The sequence below is a fragment of the Aphis gossypii genome, chromosome 2 (genome assembly GCF_020184175.1).
Source record: "Aphis gossypii isolate Hap1 chromosome 2, ASM2018417v2, whole genome shotgun sequence".
Taxonomy (NCBI): domain Eukaryota; kingdom Metazoa; phylum Arthropoda; class Insecta; order Hemiptera; family Aphididae; genus Aphis; species Aphis gossypii.
In genome coordinates, this window is record NC_065531.1 from 597,628 (window position 1) to 619,541 (window position 21,914).

General features: G+C 26.8%; 2 protein-coding genes across 3 annotated transcripts; both read left to right on the forward strand.

The window, feature by feature from the left end:
* Positions 1-11,435: 11,435 nt before the first annotated feature.
* LOC126550508 (uncharacterized) lies at positions 11,436-12,509 on the forward strand. Its single transcript, XM_050202286.1, has one exon. The coding sequence runs from the start codon at positions 11,436-11,438 to the stop codon at positions 12,507-12,509; it is 1,074 nt and encodes a 357-aa protein (XP_050058243.1).
* Positions 12,510-14,006: 1,497 nt separating this feature from the next.
* On the forward strand, positions 14,007-17,498 carry LOC114132763 (methionyl-tRNA formyltransferase, mitochondrial). 2 transcript variants are annotated; one of them, XM_027998321.2, is made up of 5 exons: positions 14,007-14,325; positions 14,390-14,596; positions 14,734-14,856; positions 15,088-15,266; positions 16,930-17,498. In XM_027998321.2, exons 1-5 carry the CDS (start codon positions 14,129-14,131, stop codon positions 17,301-17,303), a joined length of 1,080 nt encoding a protein of 359 aa, XP_027854122.1. In that variant the 5' UTR covers positions 14,007-14,128; the 3' UTR covers positions 17,304-17,498. The 2 variants fall into 2 exon arrangements, with proteins under 2 accessions (XP_027854122.1, XP_027854123.1); XM_027998322.2 differs by having other exon boundaries at positions 14,183-14,325; positions 14,376-14,596.
* Positions 17,499-21,914: the final 4,416 nt, after the last annotated feature.

Sequence of the window (21,914 nt, forward strand, 5' to 3'; positions counted from 1 at the left end):
TCAGTGAACATGAGTGTTTTAAAATATATTCTTTTGCACGCACAATTTTAAATTACTTTCTTTAAAAAAAAAAATTATTTAAAATACAAAAATTTATCAAAAAAATTACTATGTAGTGATGATAAAAGAATTGCTCTGTACATCCAATTAATCATGTATACAAAATTACTACATACAGTACGTCAAATCGAATTATACCGCAATAATAATATAATTATATTATGGTAATTATCGCAGGTTGTATCTTTATATATTTTTTTAATAATTATAATAACTCAGCCCGTAAAACCCAAAAATTATAATCTCCTTCAATTCTTGTCGTTCATTTGCTATGCGTTTTAATTTACGCATAAAATATGAAAATTCATCTAACGTATTGTCCATCTCCCTACATAAATTCTATTTCATCCGATAACTTTTGAACCAGAAGCAGAAGTTTTAATACAAATTAAAATTTTAAAATTTCACACGCATTATTTTTATTATTATAACTATTATACATTTCACTGTAAATATAAATATACTTCTTTGTATATTTAAAATTAAATTAAAATAAGTTACCATGTAACACATATTTTGTACGGATTTTTGTTTAGAATCTTGAAACTAAAATAATTTTTTAAGACTAACCAACTCCCTAACGCCCATTACACTAATAGGTAGGTATTGATTAAAAGATTATTATTTTATAACTAATATATTATTTATATTATAATTAGAGTATGGATTTTAAAGTACAAAAACTATAAAAATATCATTTAAAACAGTTAAAAACAAGAACTATAAAATCGATTTTTAATTTATTTTATTAATGTCATTTTTATATTAATTAATTATGTTGTAATTTTCTTTCAAAGGTTAATCTGTAAACATAATTAACTGTTTTAGATCATTTATAAAAATAAATAAAATAATAACCCAAAAAAAAATTACCTAAAATTTTAAATGTTCGTTTCCAAACCAATTTCTTCGTCAACTATCAGTCAATACGTCATATTTATATTTTAAAAATGTACGTTATTTGTCAACGAATGAAGTTCGATTTCAATTTTTAAATACAATTGAAAACACAAGCACTATTAGTACCTATGCTTTTAAATAATTAGTACTCTAAAATTGATTAATGATCTATAAAAGTATTAAAGATAGTAAATCCACAATTAGCCAATAAAAAAAAAATTAACAATACCTATACATTTATTTTACATTTTATGAATCACATAGTATAGAATTATAGATGATAAAACTTTGTTTTGAACTAATAGATAAATACTATAATTTCATTAAAACCCGTACTTTAATTATAATGTTATATGTATATTTCATTCCTTATTTTAAATGTTCTTCTTTCGAATATAAAAGTTTCTCGTTATTACCACTATATATATTATATATAGTACACGATTTTTAAATGTCATTGACTTCAATATTTTATCTAATGTTTTAATATGTTTTTGTTAATTTTTAATACGAGTCACCTGAATACATTTAATAATAACTAGGATATAACACAATATGTACATAACTGTACATATTAAAAATAACCTTTAACATTATATTATATTATTTTTCGTAACATTCTATATCCCTTTTATACTTAACACAATGATTCGTTATTTTTCATTACTTTTACCTATTGAGTATTAATCCATAATATTATGACATTTAATTTAATCCGTTGTCTAAAAACAACAAGTTATGATTTTAATAAAAAAAATGTAACCATTTCAAATTTAAATACCTGAACCTTTAGAATACACTATTAAAACTATACTCAACAACCTTATAATTAAATATTCATAGCGGTGGTGAGGGAGGAGAATAGTTTAAATTTTAAAACCGTTGTTTTGGATATAAAAATGAGTACCTATTAATGTGAATAAAAGTTTAATCGTTTTTAAAAATATTTTTATTTATAAGTATACCTATTATTATAATATTATTCATATATTATATATTTATCATGTGGTCCAAAGTAACTATATTAATAACATAATCTCTCTATATTAATTTGTTTCAATAAAATACGATTTTAATCTACTTTTGGTGAACGGAATCCGGCTATATAATGACCGCGCCGAGAGTATAATATAATGTTTAATAATATAATATCAATTACAATATTATTTAGTGTCGATACAGAGTCTTAGAGTTGTATAGGTATAGTCTTAAATTACCACTATCTAAATGTAGTTTTATAGTGTTCTTCGTAATTCATATGAACAAGTTAGATTAAGTTCTCGCGTTGAATTCGCTTAATGAACAGACACAACCAGGCAATGCCACATTAGAAAATAGTGGAAATAAGTTCGACGTAACTGTTGCCGCCGCTGTTGGTGGTAAATCTAAAAAAAATAGAAAAAAATTTGAACGAGGTAAATAGATACTATTATTATTGTATCTCACTATAGTAATGAATTTAAAAACGATTAAACACTTGTAATAAACGATGTTGAAACAATAAAGAGATACAACGACTCACATACGCGCAGTTTCAGCCGGATCCAAGTTCCAAAATCATTCCAAATCAGAATTTTAGTGAATCTTATAATAAATATTGTAATATATAATATGTAATTTTGAAACTCAATTTATACGGGGTGATTTTTTCAACGTAATCGATTAATTTTATCTTAAAAATTTGTTTTAATTGTATGTTTAAAATACTGCAAATTACAAATACTTCTATATTATAACACTGCAGTATAAGTAATTTTTAAAATGTTTAATTGATTTTTAAGTATGTACGAATAACCAACCTTTATTTTTAATTTTGCATAAACTTTTAAATAAAAACGTACTCGTATGTTTGACTCAACACCTCATGTTTTTATTTTGTAGTTATACTTTAAACATTGTAAAATTATTCCAAAAATACCCGTTTATCTCCTTGAAATAAAAAAAAAACGTGTAACAGAGTATGAATAATTTAATATTTAATTTTTTTTCAAAATTATAAGCATAAACTAAAATTGTATTATATTTTATTTAAAAAAATCACTTTGTGTACACCGTGCAGTATGTATCACGAATGGTATATTATGCTACGTTTAAAGTATGTGATTTCAATGTAAAAAATCGATATCTTGATGATACGCCCTATGTTATAAATTATAATAATATATTAATGGTACGAATGGCTACAGTCTAATCTATTTTGTGCTAAATTTAATACTGTAGTTAGTTATTTATGATATTATACGTCTAAGCGATTTAAAAATATATATATTATAAAGTATTAACTAACTATTTTATGTTATTCTATATTATATGTTAAATTAAAATCTATTTTATTGGTTGAATATTATTGAATTTATTATATTATATTAATATTACCTTTTTATAATATAAGATATATAAATATATATATATATAATAAATATGCATTGTAAATATAATGACACTAACTTTACTTTTCAGTGAAAACTATTACATGTTAGTCTTTCTACTAGATCCTACATTTTTATTCCACAACACTTACATGAATTTTAAACTTCACTACATGTCCACATACAACACTCGCCATTTATCAATCATCATCAAAATAAGAACAATTATTAAACATAAATTATTTAAATATTCAAAAATATGATTGACTAGCACTAGACACTTAAATTGATGTACAAAATATAAATTGTTTAATTACTACTTTAATTAATGTCATAAATACTTAATTGTATTGCATAACGTGTAGCCCTCTATGCAGTGGCGTAAATAGGGGGGAGGCTTTGAGGATCTTATCCCCCCAAAATCACTCTAAGTCCCCTCAAAAATAATAATATAATTTATAGTAAAATATTTTGTACTGTCTTCTTATAAATAACCCTTAAAATAAAATAATCAAAATGGTTATTACCATAAAATAATTGTGGTTCTTAAAAGGCCTAACTGTTGTTAGTCTGTATGCGATGAGCCCAAAAAACAGCAGACTGATTGGAAAGATAGTAAGTAGTTCGAAAACGAGCTACCTCATTGCTCACAGCCTAATCTTTTCACAAAAAAACTAATTTTCCATTTGGCCTACGATATATATTATATATATATAATGACAAAATATATTATATTTTGTCTGCGTTGTTAAATTATTTCAATAATGAAAATATAATTTTTTGAAATGTTTTATTTATTATGCACAATTCTACAAATATTGTTATAAACTTATACATTCGTATTATTTTTTCAACACATCACTTCAGTTTTTTAAATTTTTCGTAGATATGTTAGTTTTTAGTACCTAACATAATGAAATAAAAATGTATGTAAAGTTAATATATATATTGGTTTATTACCTAAAAAGGGGTACCTAAAATAAGTTTATTGGTAAAAATGAGTACAGTGTTTATAAAAGTTTGAGAACCCCTGTTCTATACCAATAATATGAGCAAAATTATTCATTTACTTCTCCTGGAAACACGACCACACAAAAATGGACGTGCCATAGGTTAGGTTAGGTTAGTGCCAATACATGCACAATGGTTTTTTCGTGTTCCCTAAACAAACAAATAACTCGTGGTACATGTTTCGTATGTGTTTTATTTACTATGGGTTACTTTTCATGGAATTCAATTTATTTTCAAGATTGTGGTTGTCTGCGTTTAATTTGTTATTGAGGATTTTATCCCTTCAATCTTGGTTTAAATTCTCACGCTATTTGTATCAGTAATTGACATCTAAATTATATATTAAATCTATCCTATCTTTTAATGTCTATAAATTTGACAATAATTTCTTAGCCCAATAAATTATCTGTTTATTTAAACGCGCAATTTTTTTCCAGACAAAATTATCATATTTGGTTTTTAATCTACATCTTGTTAAACTCTGTCATTAAATTATAAAAATCAGTGAGTACAAAATCGTACACTAGAAGTTAATTGAAATCATGCATAATAAGTGTCACATCTCGCATAAATTCTCTGTAAACACATTTTCCAAAACAAAAGAATAGGTAAACACATATTAGTTTATATTATTATATCAGTGCTGTGTTTTATTTAATTTCATTTTTACCCCTATGATATAATTGTTAAATCATATCTCTAGAATTTGCTTCCATATCATACGATATAATGCTACAAGCAAAATATTTCATACAAATTGCAACCGTCTCTACAACAGCAAAAAGCAATTGAAAACCGAAGAATGTTATACAATTTCGATATTGAATTTTTACAGTGTTAAAACTGTTAAGTTTTTTCATTGAACTATTTAACAAATAATAAAATACCTAACTTATTATGTCTCAGTTTAGTTCCATTAATGAATATTATGTTATCGTTATGGTTTCCTTATTAAAATAATAATTGTTATTTTGATATCAAATTAATTTTTCAATAAATGATTCATTATTATAAAATTAGCACAATACGCGTCTCAATATGAAATTAACATATATTTAATATATTAAAATATAGAAACATATATTTAACATCATCTAATTTGTTTAAATTATACACATAATATATCTGTTGCAGCTAATCGAAATCTGACTATTAATTGATTATTTAAAATCTAATAATGTATTATACTATATTAATCTAGTATAATGTCAACAATTCAGAATAAAGCTGACAAATAAGACGAATAATGAATGCTTAGTATAATTCATTATAAACTATTTAAATTAAATATACTATATATTTACCCTATCATTACACTGCTGTAAACGGTTTTTAAATTTTTAGTGAGTCTATACAAATATCAAAAAAAAAATTAATTAATATACAATTGTTTTGAAAATAATTCTACAAGATATTTATTGTAAATAAAAAATAGTTACTATATAAAGTTTAATAATTGGATCTATTATGATTATATAGTAATTATAGTTATTAACGTCTGTATTTAAATTTGATCATACATATGTTTTTTAATTTATACATAACAACATTTAAATGTTCAATGTTAACAAATTATCAAATACTATTAAGTACTCATCATTATAGAACGCACAATTTGTTCTCAAAATTATTATTCAAGTTTAAATCAATATGAACAGAGTAAAGACTCAACAGTTTTCAAATCGATCAAACAAAAATCCGATAAAAATTATTATTTTAGATAATATTACAAATTAAGATAGCACTACCTTAATTTGTGGATGATATTAAGGAATGGCGCTTGCATTGTTGCTCAGTTCATAAAATGATTTACCTATTTTCAAATTATAATTTGATATTTTAAGCATCTTACCTATTTAGTGTTATTAAAAATTGTTGTATTAATTAATTATTGAATAGTCAACTTATACAGTATACAGTTTACACCACAGTCTCATATATGAATGTATGAAATATCATGTTTACGATTTATGAACCGTATGTATACATATTAGCCATTAGGGTTAGGGTATAACAATGATATCTATGTGTAATTGTATAAACAGATAAAACATTAACCCCTATTTTTTATTATTAAAACATATATTTATATATAATATAAATATACAGCTACACTTAATGTTTAATTGAAAAAAGCGTACAAATGAGTACCGTTCTGCTGTACATTAAGGGGTAGGGTGAACCTCGGACTAGGGTATGTTAAATTTGAATGCAATGATAGGTATCATTGTATACGAAAAACGATTCTGAACGGAGATGATTTGTCAGTCTAGAATATTTAACGTTAGATATAAATACAAACAATTTTATGAATTTTGAATTACAAAATAATTTGCAAATATTCATGATTTTGACGAATGTTAATTTTGAATTCTAATTTAGTATGGATACTTTTTACGCTCAAAAAATGTTTAAAATTATAAAATGTAAATAGATTTGTATAAATTAGTATAATTTTCAAATAATCGTTTTACACTTTTTCAACTTATTAAATATTCCAATATTCTAAAATATTATTTCATGGACCTATCTATCCTTAGTTACATAATTAAAAAATAACTAAAAAACTACTAAAAAAAAGTCAGCAAGTGGGTACCGCTCTGCTGTATATTAGGGGGTTGAGTGGACCTCGGACTAGGGTAGGTTAAATTTGAATGCAATAATAGGTATCATTGTATACGAAAAACGATTCTGAACGGAGATGATTTGTCAGTCTAGAATATTTAACGTTAGATATAAATACAAACAATTTTATGAATTTTGAACTACAAAATAATTTGCAAATATTCATGATTTTGACGAGTTTTTGTCAAAATTTGAACTTCAAATGCTAATAAAAAAAAATTGTGCCTATGTATTCTTATAATTTTTTAATTTTCAAGTATTTTTATTGGGCCAAAAAAATTTTATCGACACTTCAAAAAAAATTTTTCAGAAAAGTTGAAAATTTCAGTTGTCTATAAATAGCTCAAAAAAACACAAAATATTTTGAAAATTAAATCATGTGAAGAAAATGCCAATCTAAATAACTGGTAAAATTTTCAACTATCTACGACTTATACTTTTTGAATAATAACAAATATCAAAAATCGTTTGAGGCTAAACCGTTATTTAACGCAGTTTTGTAAAAATTTAAATTTCAAACACTCATAAAATTTTTTTGTCTTAATCCGGTAGAGTTTTTTTTACAGATATTTGAAGAAAAATTCAAGGAGAACCTTGTACCAAATTTTCAAAACTTAGTTATAAAAGAAAAAAATTTTATGATTTTTCAACTTCAAAATTACTTGCAAATTTTCGCGTTTTCGACAAATTTCGTAAAAATTTGAACTAAAAACGCTTATAAAAAAAAATTGTGACTAACGATTTTTAATTTTTTTTAGCTACAATAAAAACAACTCATAAGGAACCTTGTATTAAATTTTCAAAACTTTTTGGTCATCCAAAAATTTTTTATTGACACTTTAAAAAAAATTTCTTAAAAAAATCGAAAATTTCAGTGGTCTATAAATAACTCAAAAAAAGTCAAAATTTTTTGAAAATTTAACTATATACAGATACCACTGACATTAACATTTGGTGAAAATTTCAAGTATTTTCAGTAATTAGTTTTTGAATTACAACCATAAAAAAAAATCGATTTGGTCAAAAACTGTTTTTGCGTAAAAATTGCCGTTTTTCCGTCATTTTTTTTTTTGTTTTTCTCGATTTTTTTGAAAACTGTTGGAAAATATTAACTTTTTACCTCTATAATGCACCAAGGATATTCAATTTTACATCGGAAACCACCCCCATAGTTTGAAATTGGAGCATTATTTCGACTAGTTATGCTGTACACAGACACAAAAAAAACAAACAAAAAAAAAACATACATCATTGTAAAATCAATACATTCTTCACTCCGTTCAGAATCTAAAATGACGGAAAAACGGCAATTTTTACGCAAAACCAGTTTTTGACAAAATCGATTTTTTTTTATGGTTGTAATTCAAAAACTAATCACTGAAAAAACTTGAAATTTTCACCAAATGTTAATGTCAATGGTATCTGTATTTAGTTAAATTTTCAAAAAATTTTGACTTTTTTTGAGTTATTTATAGACCACTGAAATATTCGATTTTTTTGAGAAATTTTTTTTAAAGTGTCGATAAAAAATTTTTGGACAACCAAAAAGTTTTGAAAATTTAATACAAGGTTCCTTATGAATTGTTTTTATTGTAGCTAAAAAAAATTAAAAATCGTTAGTCACAATTTTTTTTTATAAGCGTTTATAGTTCAAATTTTTACGAAATCTGTCGAAAACGCGAAAATTTGCAAGTAATTTTAAAGTTGAAAAATCATAAAATTTTTTGTGTTTATAACTAAGGATTAAAAATACAACACTCAGTTTTCCATAAGTTTACCTTCAAGTATCTATAGAGAAAACTCGAAGCATCATTATAGGAAAAATTTTAAGTGCGTTTGAATTTTAAATTTTAACGAAATAGCGTAACGATAACGATTTATCCTCAAACGATTTTAAATATTTGTTATTATTCAAAAACTATAGATAAGTCGTAGATACTTGAAAATTTTACCGGTTATTAAGATTCGCGTTTTCTTTACGTGATTTAATTTTCAAAATATTTTGACTTTTTTGAGCTATTTATAGACAACTGAAATTTTCAATTTTTCTGAAAATTGTTTTTTTATGTGTCGATAAAATCTTTTTGGCCCTATCAAAATACTTGAAAATTTAATGCAAAGTTCCTCATAAGTTATTATTATAGTGATTAAAAAATTATAAGAATACATAAGCACAATTTTTTTTTATTAGCATTTGAAGTTCAAATATTGACAAAAATTCGTCAAAACCATGAATATTTGCAAATTATTTTGTAGGTATATTTCATAAAAATGTTTGTATAAGTAGCTAAGAGTTGAAAATTTAATACAAGGTTTTTCATAAGTTTAGCTTACAATTATTATAAAAGAACTTAAATTTTGTTGTATTCAGGCCATTAAAACATAAGCCACCTTTTTCACCAACCACTAGAAATTATATCCTAGGCTGACAAATCATTTTCGTTCAGAATCGTTTTTCGTATACAATGATAACTATCATTGGATTCAAATTTAACACTCCTATAATATATAATAATGATCCATACGGCACCTAATGTACAGCAGAGCGGTACTCACTTGCCCGCTTTTTTTTTCTCGATTTTTTTGAAAACTGTTGGAAAATGTTTACTTTTTACCTTTATAATGCACCAAGAATATTCACTTTTCCATCGCAAACCACCCCCGAAGTTTGAAATTGAAGCATTATTTCGACTAGTTATGCTGTACACAGACACAAAAAAAAAACATACATCATTGTAAAATCAATACATTCATCACTCCGTTCAGACTTTAATACCATATTACCATATTACCACCCCTTCACTGTCTATATAGGTAACCTTATTTACTTACTGTAACTTTAAATACTCTAATAAAAAAGCTAGGTATGCATTCTAAGTTCAACGTATAGATATTAAAAGCTATACATGATATTATTTAATTTTAAGTAAAACTTTTTATTTAAAAAAAATTGGGTTGTATTAAAAATTAATAGTGGTTTGAACTTTATAGGCATTTTAAGTATTTAAGTACTCCGGATAGAACATTTCGTATAAATAATATATACTTTTCCAAAAGGCAAATGTTCGCTATTAAAAGAATCAGCCTGTGTATTTTTTGTGATCTGTATACGTATTCTGATGGAAAATCATGCGAAAATGTACGACAACGATGCGAAGAGGGACCATCGAATTCGAGTAGTGTGGGAGCGTATTTAATGGTCTTATAGTCGTGTACATCAGAGTGTACGTGTTCGGCATAACGGATATTGTATATTTTAATGATATAACTATAAAGTATACAGGGTGTGTTGCCGTGTTCAATTGTTTCAAATAATTTATTTTCTCGTTTCCTTAACTTTATATGTTTGAAATGAGAGTTAGGTAAAATTATTGTAAGATGTACCCCGTACACTATATAGACAGTGTGCTATAATAATACTAAAGAGCTATATATAATATATTATATACTTCAGACTTACTATATGTTGTCTTTTTTTTGGTTTCACTGACCTTAGAATTTTAAGCAAGCGTTAAAAATTCGGTGTTGCCATATCAGAAATTTTTATTGATTGCAAAACATTTACCAATAATGAATAACCAACCATAATCAGAGCAAAAATAAGTAAGTACTCTCAGATTTAATAATCATGTTTTTAATGAAATACGATTAAGAAAAAGGAAATCAAGAAGATCATTTTAAAAAGTTAAAATTAAAATAGGTACTAAAATGTTCAGTATATTATATTATTATACACACAGAATGTATCATAATTATCAAATATAATTTTAATGTAAAATTGTCATATATCCCTATGATACGCCGTATATATATACAATGTGTCCCGGGGCGAAGTGACCGGCCGCCGCCATATGAAAGTATACCTAAAATGATGAAGAAATAACCTTTAAAGGGGGGGTCTAACTCTTTTTTTTTTGAGTTATGGGCAATTTAAGTTTTTTTAAACCAAACAAAAACTACCACGGATTTTTTTATGTTTCTCCGAAACTTTTCAACATTTCAACATAATTTTTTTTTTGTTTTAAAGCTATTTAATTGTCCTTTCAACCAACATACGCAATTAAACCAAACTTATGTAAATTATTATTATTAAATTGAAAAAATTAAATTTTTTTTATCAAAAGTTGGAATTTTTAAAAATAAATCTCGTATTACTCAAAATAATTCAATATTTAGTATGGGTTATTTTGGTTGTGTATTATTCTACAGAATAATACCTTGAATACCTTATAAGTTTGGTTTTCATATCTTTCATAATCGCAGAGTTATACGTTGTTAATGGTCACTAATCACTATCTTGGTTTTCTTAGAATCCAATATCGCTCGTTAATTAATCGTTAATCGATTAATTTTATTTATTTCGGTAAATTTTAGTTAAATTGTCATTTTTGTTCTTCAGTACACTGAAGTTGTCGTGTCATCTTATTCAGTTAATAATTTTGTAAGTAAATTTGTAAAAAAGGTTTCAAAATGCCTAGATTATTTGATTTGCCATTTGGTCACATTGCTGATATGCATTTTGTATATGGATTTTGTAATGGCAATGCTCGAGCCGCTGTGCAAGAGTATAGGCTCCGATATCCGGAAAGACCTGTTTTAGGATATCGATCGTTTATCGCTATTCATAGACATCTGGCAGAGTTTGGATCAGTACGAAATCGTAATGAACAAGGTGCAATGTTGGATGTAGAATTAGAAGAAGAAGTGTTGGATATAATTGCTAGGGATCCGACTACAAGTATCCGTCGCATATCTGCAAGGCTGGGTGTATCAAAGACCTGTGTATGGAGAATTTTGAAAAAAGAGGGCCTTCATCCATATCGTTTTCGTAGATCTCACAATTTAGTAATTGGGGATAGTGCTGCCAGATTAGTTTTTTGTACGTGGCTCCTTTGCGAACACAGAAGAACTATGGATTTTTTGAAACACATTTTATGGACGGATGAAGCCACATTTACCAGAACAGGTATAACTAATCACCGTAACGCACATCTGTGGGCGGTTGAAAATCCCCATGCTCTATGGCCAACTACATTCCAACATCAATTTTCAATTAATGTTTGGGCTGGAATGATAGACGATTTAGTTATTGGACCATATGTTTTACCTAATCGGTTAAATCAAAATACTTTCTTGGAATTTTTACGAGAGATATTGCCAGTACTCTTAGAAGATGTACCACTTGCAACTCGCCAAGTAATGTGGTTTCAACTTGATGGCGCTCCTGCACATTTTGCTCGTTTAGTACGTCAATTTTTGAATACGCATTATCCACGATGGATTGGGCGTGGAGGTAGAATAGCTTGGCCACCACGATCTCCCGATCTAACGCCTTTAGATTTTTATTTGTGGGGATCCATGAAACAGAAAGTTTATGCTGTTGTCATCGAGAGCCGTGAGCAATTATTGGACCGCATTGATATAGCAGCAGAAGAAATACGACAAAATCATGCTGAAATACAAAGGACTACACAAAGTGTTTCATTTAGAGCTCAAGCTTGTTTGCAGTCAGGTGGAGAACACTTTGAAAATCTTATTAATTAATCAAATAAACATAACATTTATTTCCTTGTTATTTAATTATTATTATTATTAAACTACTTTATTTTCATTTTAAAAAAATTGACTTCTTACATTATTTATATCAGCTCTAATGAGTTTATGCCTAAGTTAGACATGATGTTTAGAAAAATTATAAATTGCCAATAATTAAAATCACAAAAGACCTGTAATGTTTAGCTGCGTATAACTCTGCGATTATGAAAGATATGAAAACCAAACTTATAAGGTATTCAAGGTATTATTCTGTAGAATAATACACAACCAAAATAACCCATACTAAATATTGAATTATTTTGAGTAATACGAGATTTATTTTTAAAAATTCCAACTTTTGATAAAAAAAATTTAATTTTTTCAATTTAATTATAATAATTTACATAAGTTTGGTTTAATTGCGTATGTTGGTTGAAAGGACAATTAAATAGCTTTAAAACAAAAAAAAAATTATGTTGAAATGTTGAAAAGTTTCGGAGAAACATAAAAAAATCCGTGGTAGTTTTTGTTTGGTTTAAAAAAACTTAAATTGCCCATAACTCAAAAAAAAAAAGAGTTAGACCCCCACTTTAAAGGTTATTTCTTCATCATTTTAGGTATACTTTCATATGACGGCGGCCGGTCACTTCGCCCCGGGACACATTGTATATATGTATATGTATATAAATATCTTATAAACAAAGGACAATTGAAATTAAAAATATAATTTTTATACATTTTACTATCAAATACCTATTTAAAATACATAGATAATAGGATGCAAATATAGGGTGACCAAAAGACCAACATTAAAATTAAGGATTTGTCATTTGTGTCTGAACGATTATACAAAAAAAACATAATTATATACATACCATAAAATAACACAAGAAGAACATGATGAGGGAAGTCATCCAGTGAAGGAACCCTACAGAATAATTTATTTATTTAATCATTTTAACAATAATAACTTAATACCTAGGTCTCGTCACCAACACCTCTTGAAACAACGTGGTGGGTTGTCAGGAAGAGTATGTGTTGATAGGTGTGAGATAAAAGGGTTAATGTTGCAGTTTGGAATAAAACCTATTATAATATAGTTTGGCTAGTTGACCAACAATTGAAATTATTAGATATTTATGTAAACCCTTACATTTAAATCGAATTTTTGAGGAGGTGACGAAAGAAGGTGACAAAAGGTTTTTAGTAAACTGTTTGATAACAAAAAATGTCTGCAAGCAAAATCGGTTAAGGATTTGACAACATTATGATATTATTATGTTTCACAGTTATTTAAACTCACGACGAATTTATTAAAATAAGAATATTCCTCATGATTTTTCTCATAGATAGGTAATAATCTTATTACGTTATATTATTATAAAATAAGTACCACCTATAATATTATGGTAATTTATATAAGATTATATTAAATGGTTATTTCAATCCTTATCATTATTTAATCTGTTATCTGTTAAGAAAAAATTATTTTTTTTCAAATTATGTTCCCTATCAGTTAATACTTAATAATATTAATATTAAATTTATGAAATGTTAGCTTAGACATATTATTTCATCTTTTTTTTTCAAGGTTTTATATTAAAAATTAATGTTAAATTGGTGGTAAAATGAACAGTAATTTGTTGAAGTTAGCTGATTTCAAGATTCACAAAAATTTGCTCATGATATTAGGAAAATCATCATTTTCACATTCGGCTGTTTCATTGAAAAATAAATGCGGTTCAAAAGGTCCTCCTTGGCGTGTTATGTTTTTCGGCAATGATGATTTTTCGGTCAAAAGTCTCCAGATGCTAACATCCAAAATGTAGTCATATTCATGTAGCATAAACTGTGATACTTATTTTAATTGTCAAGATGAATTTTTATAGGAGAACACAGACTATAATTTCCAAGGTAGATGTTGTTACAACTTCCATGGGCAATGGTATAAATGTTAGAAGTTTTGCGAAAGAAGAAAAATTGAACATATATGATTGGCCCATTAATACAACACTATTGGATGGAAAATATGATATTGGAGTGGTTGTATCTTTCGGACGATTAATACCAGAAAAAATTATTAAATGTTTTCCACTGTAAGAATACATTATAATTTAGAAACACTATTTAAATACTATCTTCTATAAATCCATAAACAGAAGCAATATTTCTATCTTGTCTTAATTCAATTATTAAGACTATTTTAATAAATAATGTATTAATTTGGTTTCAGAGGAATGATCAATGTACATGCTAGTCTTTTACCCAGATGGCGAGGAGCTGCACCTATAATATATACTATACTGAATGGTGATTTAACATCTGGAGTAACAATAATGAAAATTCATCCTCGTAGGTAAATTTATTAATTATTATTATATAGTATATAGTGTTTTATAATATTATAATTTATTATTTACATGGCAAATTAATATTTAAATGCTGGTTTTTAATTACTAATCTATAAGAAATTTATGCAATTAAATTTGATTGTTTTTAGATAACTATTGACAAAACTTAATTTATAATTTAAAGTATATAAACATAACTATTTTATTTATTTATTATTTGTTATATTCAATTTAAGGTTTGATATTGGTGAAATTGTTAAACAGCATAGTTGTTCAGTTGGCAAAGATGAAACAGCCGATGAACTAAAAAAGAAACTATCAAATATGGGTGGACGTTTGTTAATTGATTCATTTAAAGAATTAACAAGGAATTTAAGGTACGCAGTACCACAATCTGAAAATGAGATAACTTACGGTAAAATATAACAGATATTTCTATAGTTATTATATCTTTTCAAAATTGATTCAAACGCTAGAAATAATGAAGTATTTTGTTTAGTATTTGACATGATTATCTACATAGTGTAGCGTATGCCACATTGTAATTAAACTATGTATCAATCATGGTGAACAAATAGTCCTAACAGTTAGGCTGTATATAACTAAGTGTGTTGACTTACTTATATATAATTATGCATGCACTGTGACATATTAAGTTATAATAATTATAATATTATAATAGTTATGAAAGCTACCCATTTACTTTCTTATTTGTAATAAAAACTGAAAACTTCAAATTTTTTAAAAATTATACTTTTAGTTAAGGTAATTAGCACAACCTAAAACGCAACACCATTGATAAATTATACTAATACCTACATATAGATAAAATATATTATAATTTTTCATATTATCTTGACAATTACTACTTTTGTATTGTAAATTTACTAAAATAAAAGTATTTAGATCATGGTTATTTTAATGTACATAACTATAGACCTGTCTGTAAGTATATTTAAGCCATGCGAGTCTATCTTATGATGTCTTAACTTGTTTAACCAAGTAATAAATAATACTGAATGTAGCCTGGATAAATTTTCCACTAAATATAAATGCAAATTCAAAATAAATCATTATTAAAATTCATATTGTGTCCATAACAACAATGATTCATTTATCCTGAAATCTTATTTTAATTAAATTATAAACATATTTTAAGTAATAAACAATGTTATATCAAAATTTAAAAATAATAGTACAGAATATATATTTTTAAATAACTAGCAAAACAAAACAAAATATATTATATAAATGTCTTAATAATTTTAAACATTTTAATTTAAAATATATTATAGGTATATTAAATATAGAAACTTAAAAACTCTTTGAAAAAGTTCAATTTTTCTTGTTCAGAGAACTATCATAGCTAAATTTTTAGATTATAGTTTATTTTATAATAGTATATTATATAAAACTGCATATTACGTACTTGGTTCTATAGTCTATTCAGAATAAGAAACACAATCGGCGGCGACTTGTTATCGTCGACGGTGGTCAGATTACACCCGTTTGTCTATCCCTATCAAAGACACTATCTGTAAGCTGCCCGTATATAGTAACCACGCCCATGCGCAGTAGTCGACCGCCGACTGTGTTTCTTATTCTGAATAAACTATAGTAACTATTTTCAATGCATAAATCCTATTTATGTACAGGCGTCAGGCAGCATACCAATATACACCAACTAGTGACAATAACTATAATAGTGTGGCATATTATTGTACATTTAAAAAGATTATTGTTTATTTGTTTTAATACTGTGGTCTAATATAAAATTTGAATAAAAAAATTAAACTTTATTGAATATCAGTAGCATGTACATGTCATAGACGTTTATTACTAAAATATAATATTTAAAATTAGTTTTTAATTTTTTCAAAGTATTTAAAAATAAGATTTTTAAAATCTATCTTGAATTTATTATTCAAAATTCAAAGTCTAAACATTGTTAACATTTTACCTAATGTATTTGTTTTTAGAACTAATATGCAAATAATGCTATAATTTTACATTAATATACCAATTTTATAAGGTTTTAAATTAAGTATTTAATTTTTGATTTAATATTGATGTTATAGCACCAAAAGTAGACAAAAATCTGTCAATTATTAATTGGAATGAAACGGATTCTAATTCAGTTTATAATAAATATCGAGCATTGTGTGGTTTATGGCCATTAATAACCACTTGGCATGGGACATCTATAAAGCTATTGAAAGTATGCAATTATCAAACTACAAATATAGATACTCAGTTAAAACCAGGAGATTTAATATTTGATAAACAAAGTCAAAAACTATTTGTTAAATGTGGTGGAAAAGGAGGTTATGTGTCAATTGAAAAACTTAAAATTCCCGGACATAGAACAATGTCAGGCAAAGATTTTTTCAATGGTTTTGTTTACATGAAACCTATTAGTGAACGAAAATTTAATAGTACACAAGTTAATTGAAATATATTATTTTGCAATTAACAAATCCTATGTACTTGGATTCTTTTATTGTAAAAATATATAAATGTACATTTTAGAATTTATTAATTAATAAAAAATTGTTAATAAATATAGAAAAGTTAACTGTTGTATTTTTAATCATTTAATTGAACTTAGTTGTTTCTAAATGAAATATAATGTGGATAATACATTGAATTTTATGAAAGTTTTATTTATTACTTTGAATTCTGTTATGTTACAAAAAATATAAGTATTACGTATAAATTCAAAGTAAAGTTAAGGTAGGGATAGGAAGTCTGTAGTAGTATATTCATAGGGCATTGCAACAAGTGACTTCATTTTTAATTTATTTTTTTTTTTTATTATTTAGATTATGTTATAATTCTTTTAGTTGTTAAAAATTATAAAGGGAATAGTGGTGAAGAAAAATGTTTTTGCTGTACCTTAAGTGAATCACTATTATGAGTGTTTTAAATTTGAATTCAATGACATAAAAATCGATTCTAAGTAAAAACGATCTATCAACCTAAATTTCCAACTCTATTTCATGATATGTTTTTTTGGTATAGCTATTAAAGTAAGTAATTTATTTTACTTAAGTATTATAATATGTTGATAAAACTTTTCCTGAAAATATTGTTTATATTATTACTTATTACTTATTAGTACATAGTTATTATAATAATATGTACTTATACCATATTATATCAATTTATTATACTACTCAAAATCTATTCACATCTTTATGTAAATACCTACTAATTCAAAATAGGTAAATAGTATAAATAATTAATAATATATTAAAAGAAATCAAAAAATCCATTGCATTAAATTAAAAATAATAATAATATCATAATATAATATGTAAAAACTTCAAGTTCCCACAAATAATCTTTAAAAATTATAACAAAATATTTAACATCGTTAATTATTGTTTAAATAAGTAATTTCATCCGAATTTTCAACTTAAAATGTCAATAAAAAAGTAATGTCTATATATTTTTTTAAATTTATGGTTTCAGTATGAATTACTTTTTAGGAATTTTGTACTAAGTTTTTAAAACTTGAATATAAAAAAAAAAATGTTAATTAGTTTCTAACAACAAAATATTTTTATAATTTTTGGGATGTTGGTGAATTTTTTCAAAATTCTAACTTAATGCATAGGTAAAAAAAAAATTATGCTTATGTATTTAAAAATATTTGTACATATTGTTTAAAAACAACTTATATGGGATCTTGTATTAAATTTTCAAGAATTTTAACACAGCAAATAATGTTTTATAGAAAACACTAAAAAAAATTGAAAATTCATCATACCTACCTATTAATATTTCAATAAAAGTTAAATAAAAAACAAAATTGAATCAGTCAAAAATTAGTTTTACTTAAAAAATCCCGTTTTTTGTTTTCTAATCGTAAAAAAGTACTGAGAACTTAATTCTGACCTGTCCAAACTACAAACTAAATAACATTTTTTATCCAAAACCACCTTAAAAGTTTAATACTAAAGCATTTTATCGAGTACCTACTTATAGTGTGCACAATGCACATACACAAAAAAACAATATAAATCAATAAGTTAATATTCTTAACACCTCGTAATCTAAAAATATAGTAAATAGTCCAACGAAAAAAAGTATATCATGGGAGTAGTAGTACAAATTCACACGTTCTGAAAACATTTATTATTATTTATTACAATAAAACAATCCAAACTCGTTAGATTATGTAGTACAGTCACGTGGTATTATATGTATTATGATTATGAAGCACTCGTTGGTAACGAATAATCCTCCGGGCAGCTGTATCGTGTATTCGTATACATATATGTATAAAATATTAATGTCCATTTGAAAAAAAAATACCTAATAATAAATGTAACAGACAAGCAAAATATTCGAAGAGAGTATTATAGAATAATTATATAAAAATAAAAATAATATTTATTTTGATGACTTAACCTTGGCCGAAGGCAGCAAATGAAGGTGTAATAACGTATGATGAACGAACCTGACCACTGGTGGTCAAACACAAACGAATAGAAAAAAAATTCACTCAAATAAAAATAGAAAAAATAAGTAACATAGGTAGATAATAATTTAATATTTTTTTAAATTAAATATACAAAAAGTTTGGAAAAGGAGTAGGTATTTATAAACGGGGAAAATATTCATATGGAACCGAATCGTAATGTTCAGGAAAATAATAATTAGGACTAGGTACTTTGTCAGGAAAAATATATCAAAAGGACGTTGTAATAAAAGAATGTATTTTTCGATGAACTATATATTTTTTAAATGATATTTTTCAAAACTGTATTAATCCAGGAAAGTATAAAACAGTACCTAAACTATTAATATTTAATGCGAAAACGTATAAATAAATAAAATATTGCTCAGGACTGTATAAATTAGAATAATATCAATCGTGTATACCTACCATACTTGTATTTATTGTATTACATCTGTCAAAGATTTATTAGTTTTAAGATCACAATGAATTGACTGATTATCAAAATTAAAACAAGAACATTATATAATATGACATATACCTATATAAATACATAGTGTAAAAATAAATGCTCAATTTTATTTAGTAGGCATTATGGATTATGATAATGATAGTATTGATATTGTTTTGGATGATCGAATAATACTACTACTAATAATTGTATATTTGTATCTTTAAAACATTTTTAAGACACTAACATAGAGTCAGTCAATATCATTGTTTTATAATCACTGCATAAAACAATATAATATGAAATAAAAGTATTATTGACATTTAGCAATACTCAAATTCATTGCCTTTGCAGGTGCTATTATTATTACATATACCAAATATCACTTGAAATGAATGAACTATTTAAGCTGTTATATGATCAATAACAGAAAAAAGTTTTACTTATAAAACTAAAAATCAATTATTTTTATAACACGTCTTGGAAAGATAATATCGATATCTAAACATAATAATAATAATAATATAATAGGTAGGTATGTGTACGAACGTCATTGTATTATTTGTATTGTATGTAAAATAATTGTAAAAAACGTTGTTTATTGGAAAAATGCTTCTATTCACTGAATTAAATCAAAAGATATAAAATATTATACTTCGAAAATGAATCACCTAAAAGTATTGAAAGGAATAAAAAAAATATAAACGGGGGGAGTTTGTCAGGATAATTTTATTAGCAATAACGTCGCCGAAGCGTAAAAATCTTAGCACTGGAAAAAAAAAGAACGGCCGTCCGTCAGCACGGGCTCATGCGACGAGCTCGGCAGTAACGGCGTAACGAAAACAAAAACAACATAATACGATATACGGCGGCGGAGACGGACTGACTGCCTTCGGGCTACAGTGTTGCCCGAACGGCAAAATCATAGCTAACAATCGGCCTTCCTACTTCACGGACCGTCCCCGGGCCGTTCACAGAAATAAATTTCACAAATTATAAATAATCAAAGAGGGAGGTAAAAAAAATAAATAAAAATAATTACACATAATTAAATTATTCTGGTGTCGCAGGTAGCGATCAGGGCTGGCGTCGACATCGACAAGACACAGCGTTAATATATATAAAGAAAAAAAATAACAAATATAATAATAATAATATTAATAAATTTCCAAGCAAAAAAAATAAATTAAATCATTGATGGCTTAAGGCCGGCCGAGCTCGTAATCGTCGAACCGTGCGGGTACCTTACGCTTTCTGGAAGACTGGCGGAACTGGACGTCGGGTTGTATCTCGTCGTTAGGCGGGTCCTGGCCGTTGACCTCGTCACTGTCCTCATCACTGGATCGATCCCGGTCATTGACCTCGTCACCGTCGTTGAATTCGCGTAGGATTCGCCAAGACTTCAGTTGTGAAACGTGCGCGGTAGTCGCATACGTCTCGTGTCCGTCCGACCCCAGCTCGGCAACGCGGTAAGTATCGCTCGGAAGCACCTCCATTATCTGCAGTGGTTTTTCTCGGTATTTGGCTTGTAATTTCGTTGGCTGGCCCGCCGTGGGTTGTTTTAACATGACTACCACCTCCCCAACGTCGAACCGAATTCCGTCGAAGTGTTTCCGGTCGTATTGAGTTTTCATTTTGGCCTGTTCAACAATTATCCGGTCCCTCACCGTCGCTTGAACGTCCTCGGGCGGGGTACTCATATTCTTGGTACGACTTAATGCGGACAGTACACTGGACCGGAAACGCGGTCGGTAGCCGTGGAGGACTTCATAAGGTGTCCTCGACGTCGTCTTATTCACGGCGGTATTTAACATACGTTCGACATCCTTTACCTTCGTGTCCCAACGACGCTGGTCCGTGGTCGACAAACTGAGAAGTGGAATAATCGTCCTGTTCGCTCTCTCAACCTGGCCGTTGGCCTGGGGGTGTCGAGTGGAGTTCAATGTATGCGCGATTCCGCGGTCGAGGCAAAACTGGCGGAACGTTTGTGACGTGAAACAAGTGCCCCTATCGGAAACGATCCGATCTGGAATGCCTCGGTCATCGCAAAACTTCTTCAACAGGCGTACTACTCCGGCGGCGTCGGTGGTACGACACGGGTAGAGGTGGACATACTTGGTGAGGTTATCCGCCACCACTAATAAATA

What these genes read in the sequence shown, in the direction of transcription:
- LOC114132763 (XM_027998321.2), top strand. Translation starts at nt 14,129, where the DNA reads ATGAACAGTAATTTGTTGAAGTTAGCTGATTTCAAGATTCACAAAAAT. An exon ending in CAGATGCTAACATCCAAAAT is followed by an intron (nt 14,326 to 14,389) that starts GTAGTCATATTC and finishes GAATTTTTATAG; the next exon opens with GAGAACACAGACTATAATTT. An exon ending in ATTATTAAATGTTTTCCACT is followed by an intron (nt 14,597 to 14,733) that starts GTAAGAATACAT and finishes ATTTGGTTTCAG; the next exon opens with AGGAATGATCAATGTACATG.
- LOC126550508 (XM_050202286.1), top strand. Translation starts at nt 11,436, where the DNA reads ATGCCTAGATTATTTGATTTGCCATTTGGTCACATTGCTGATATGCAT.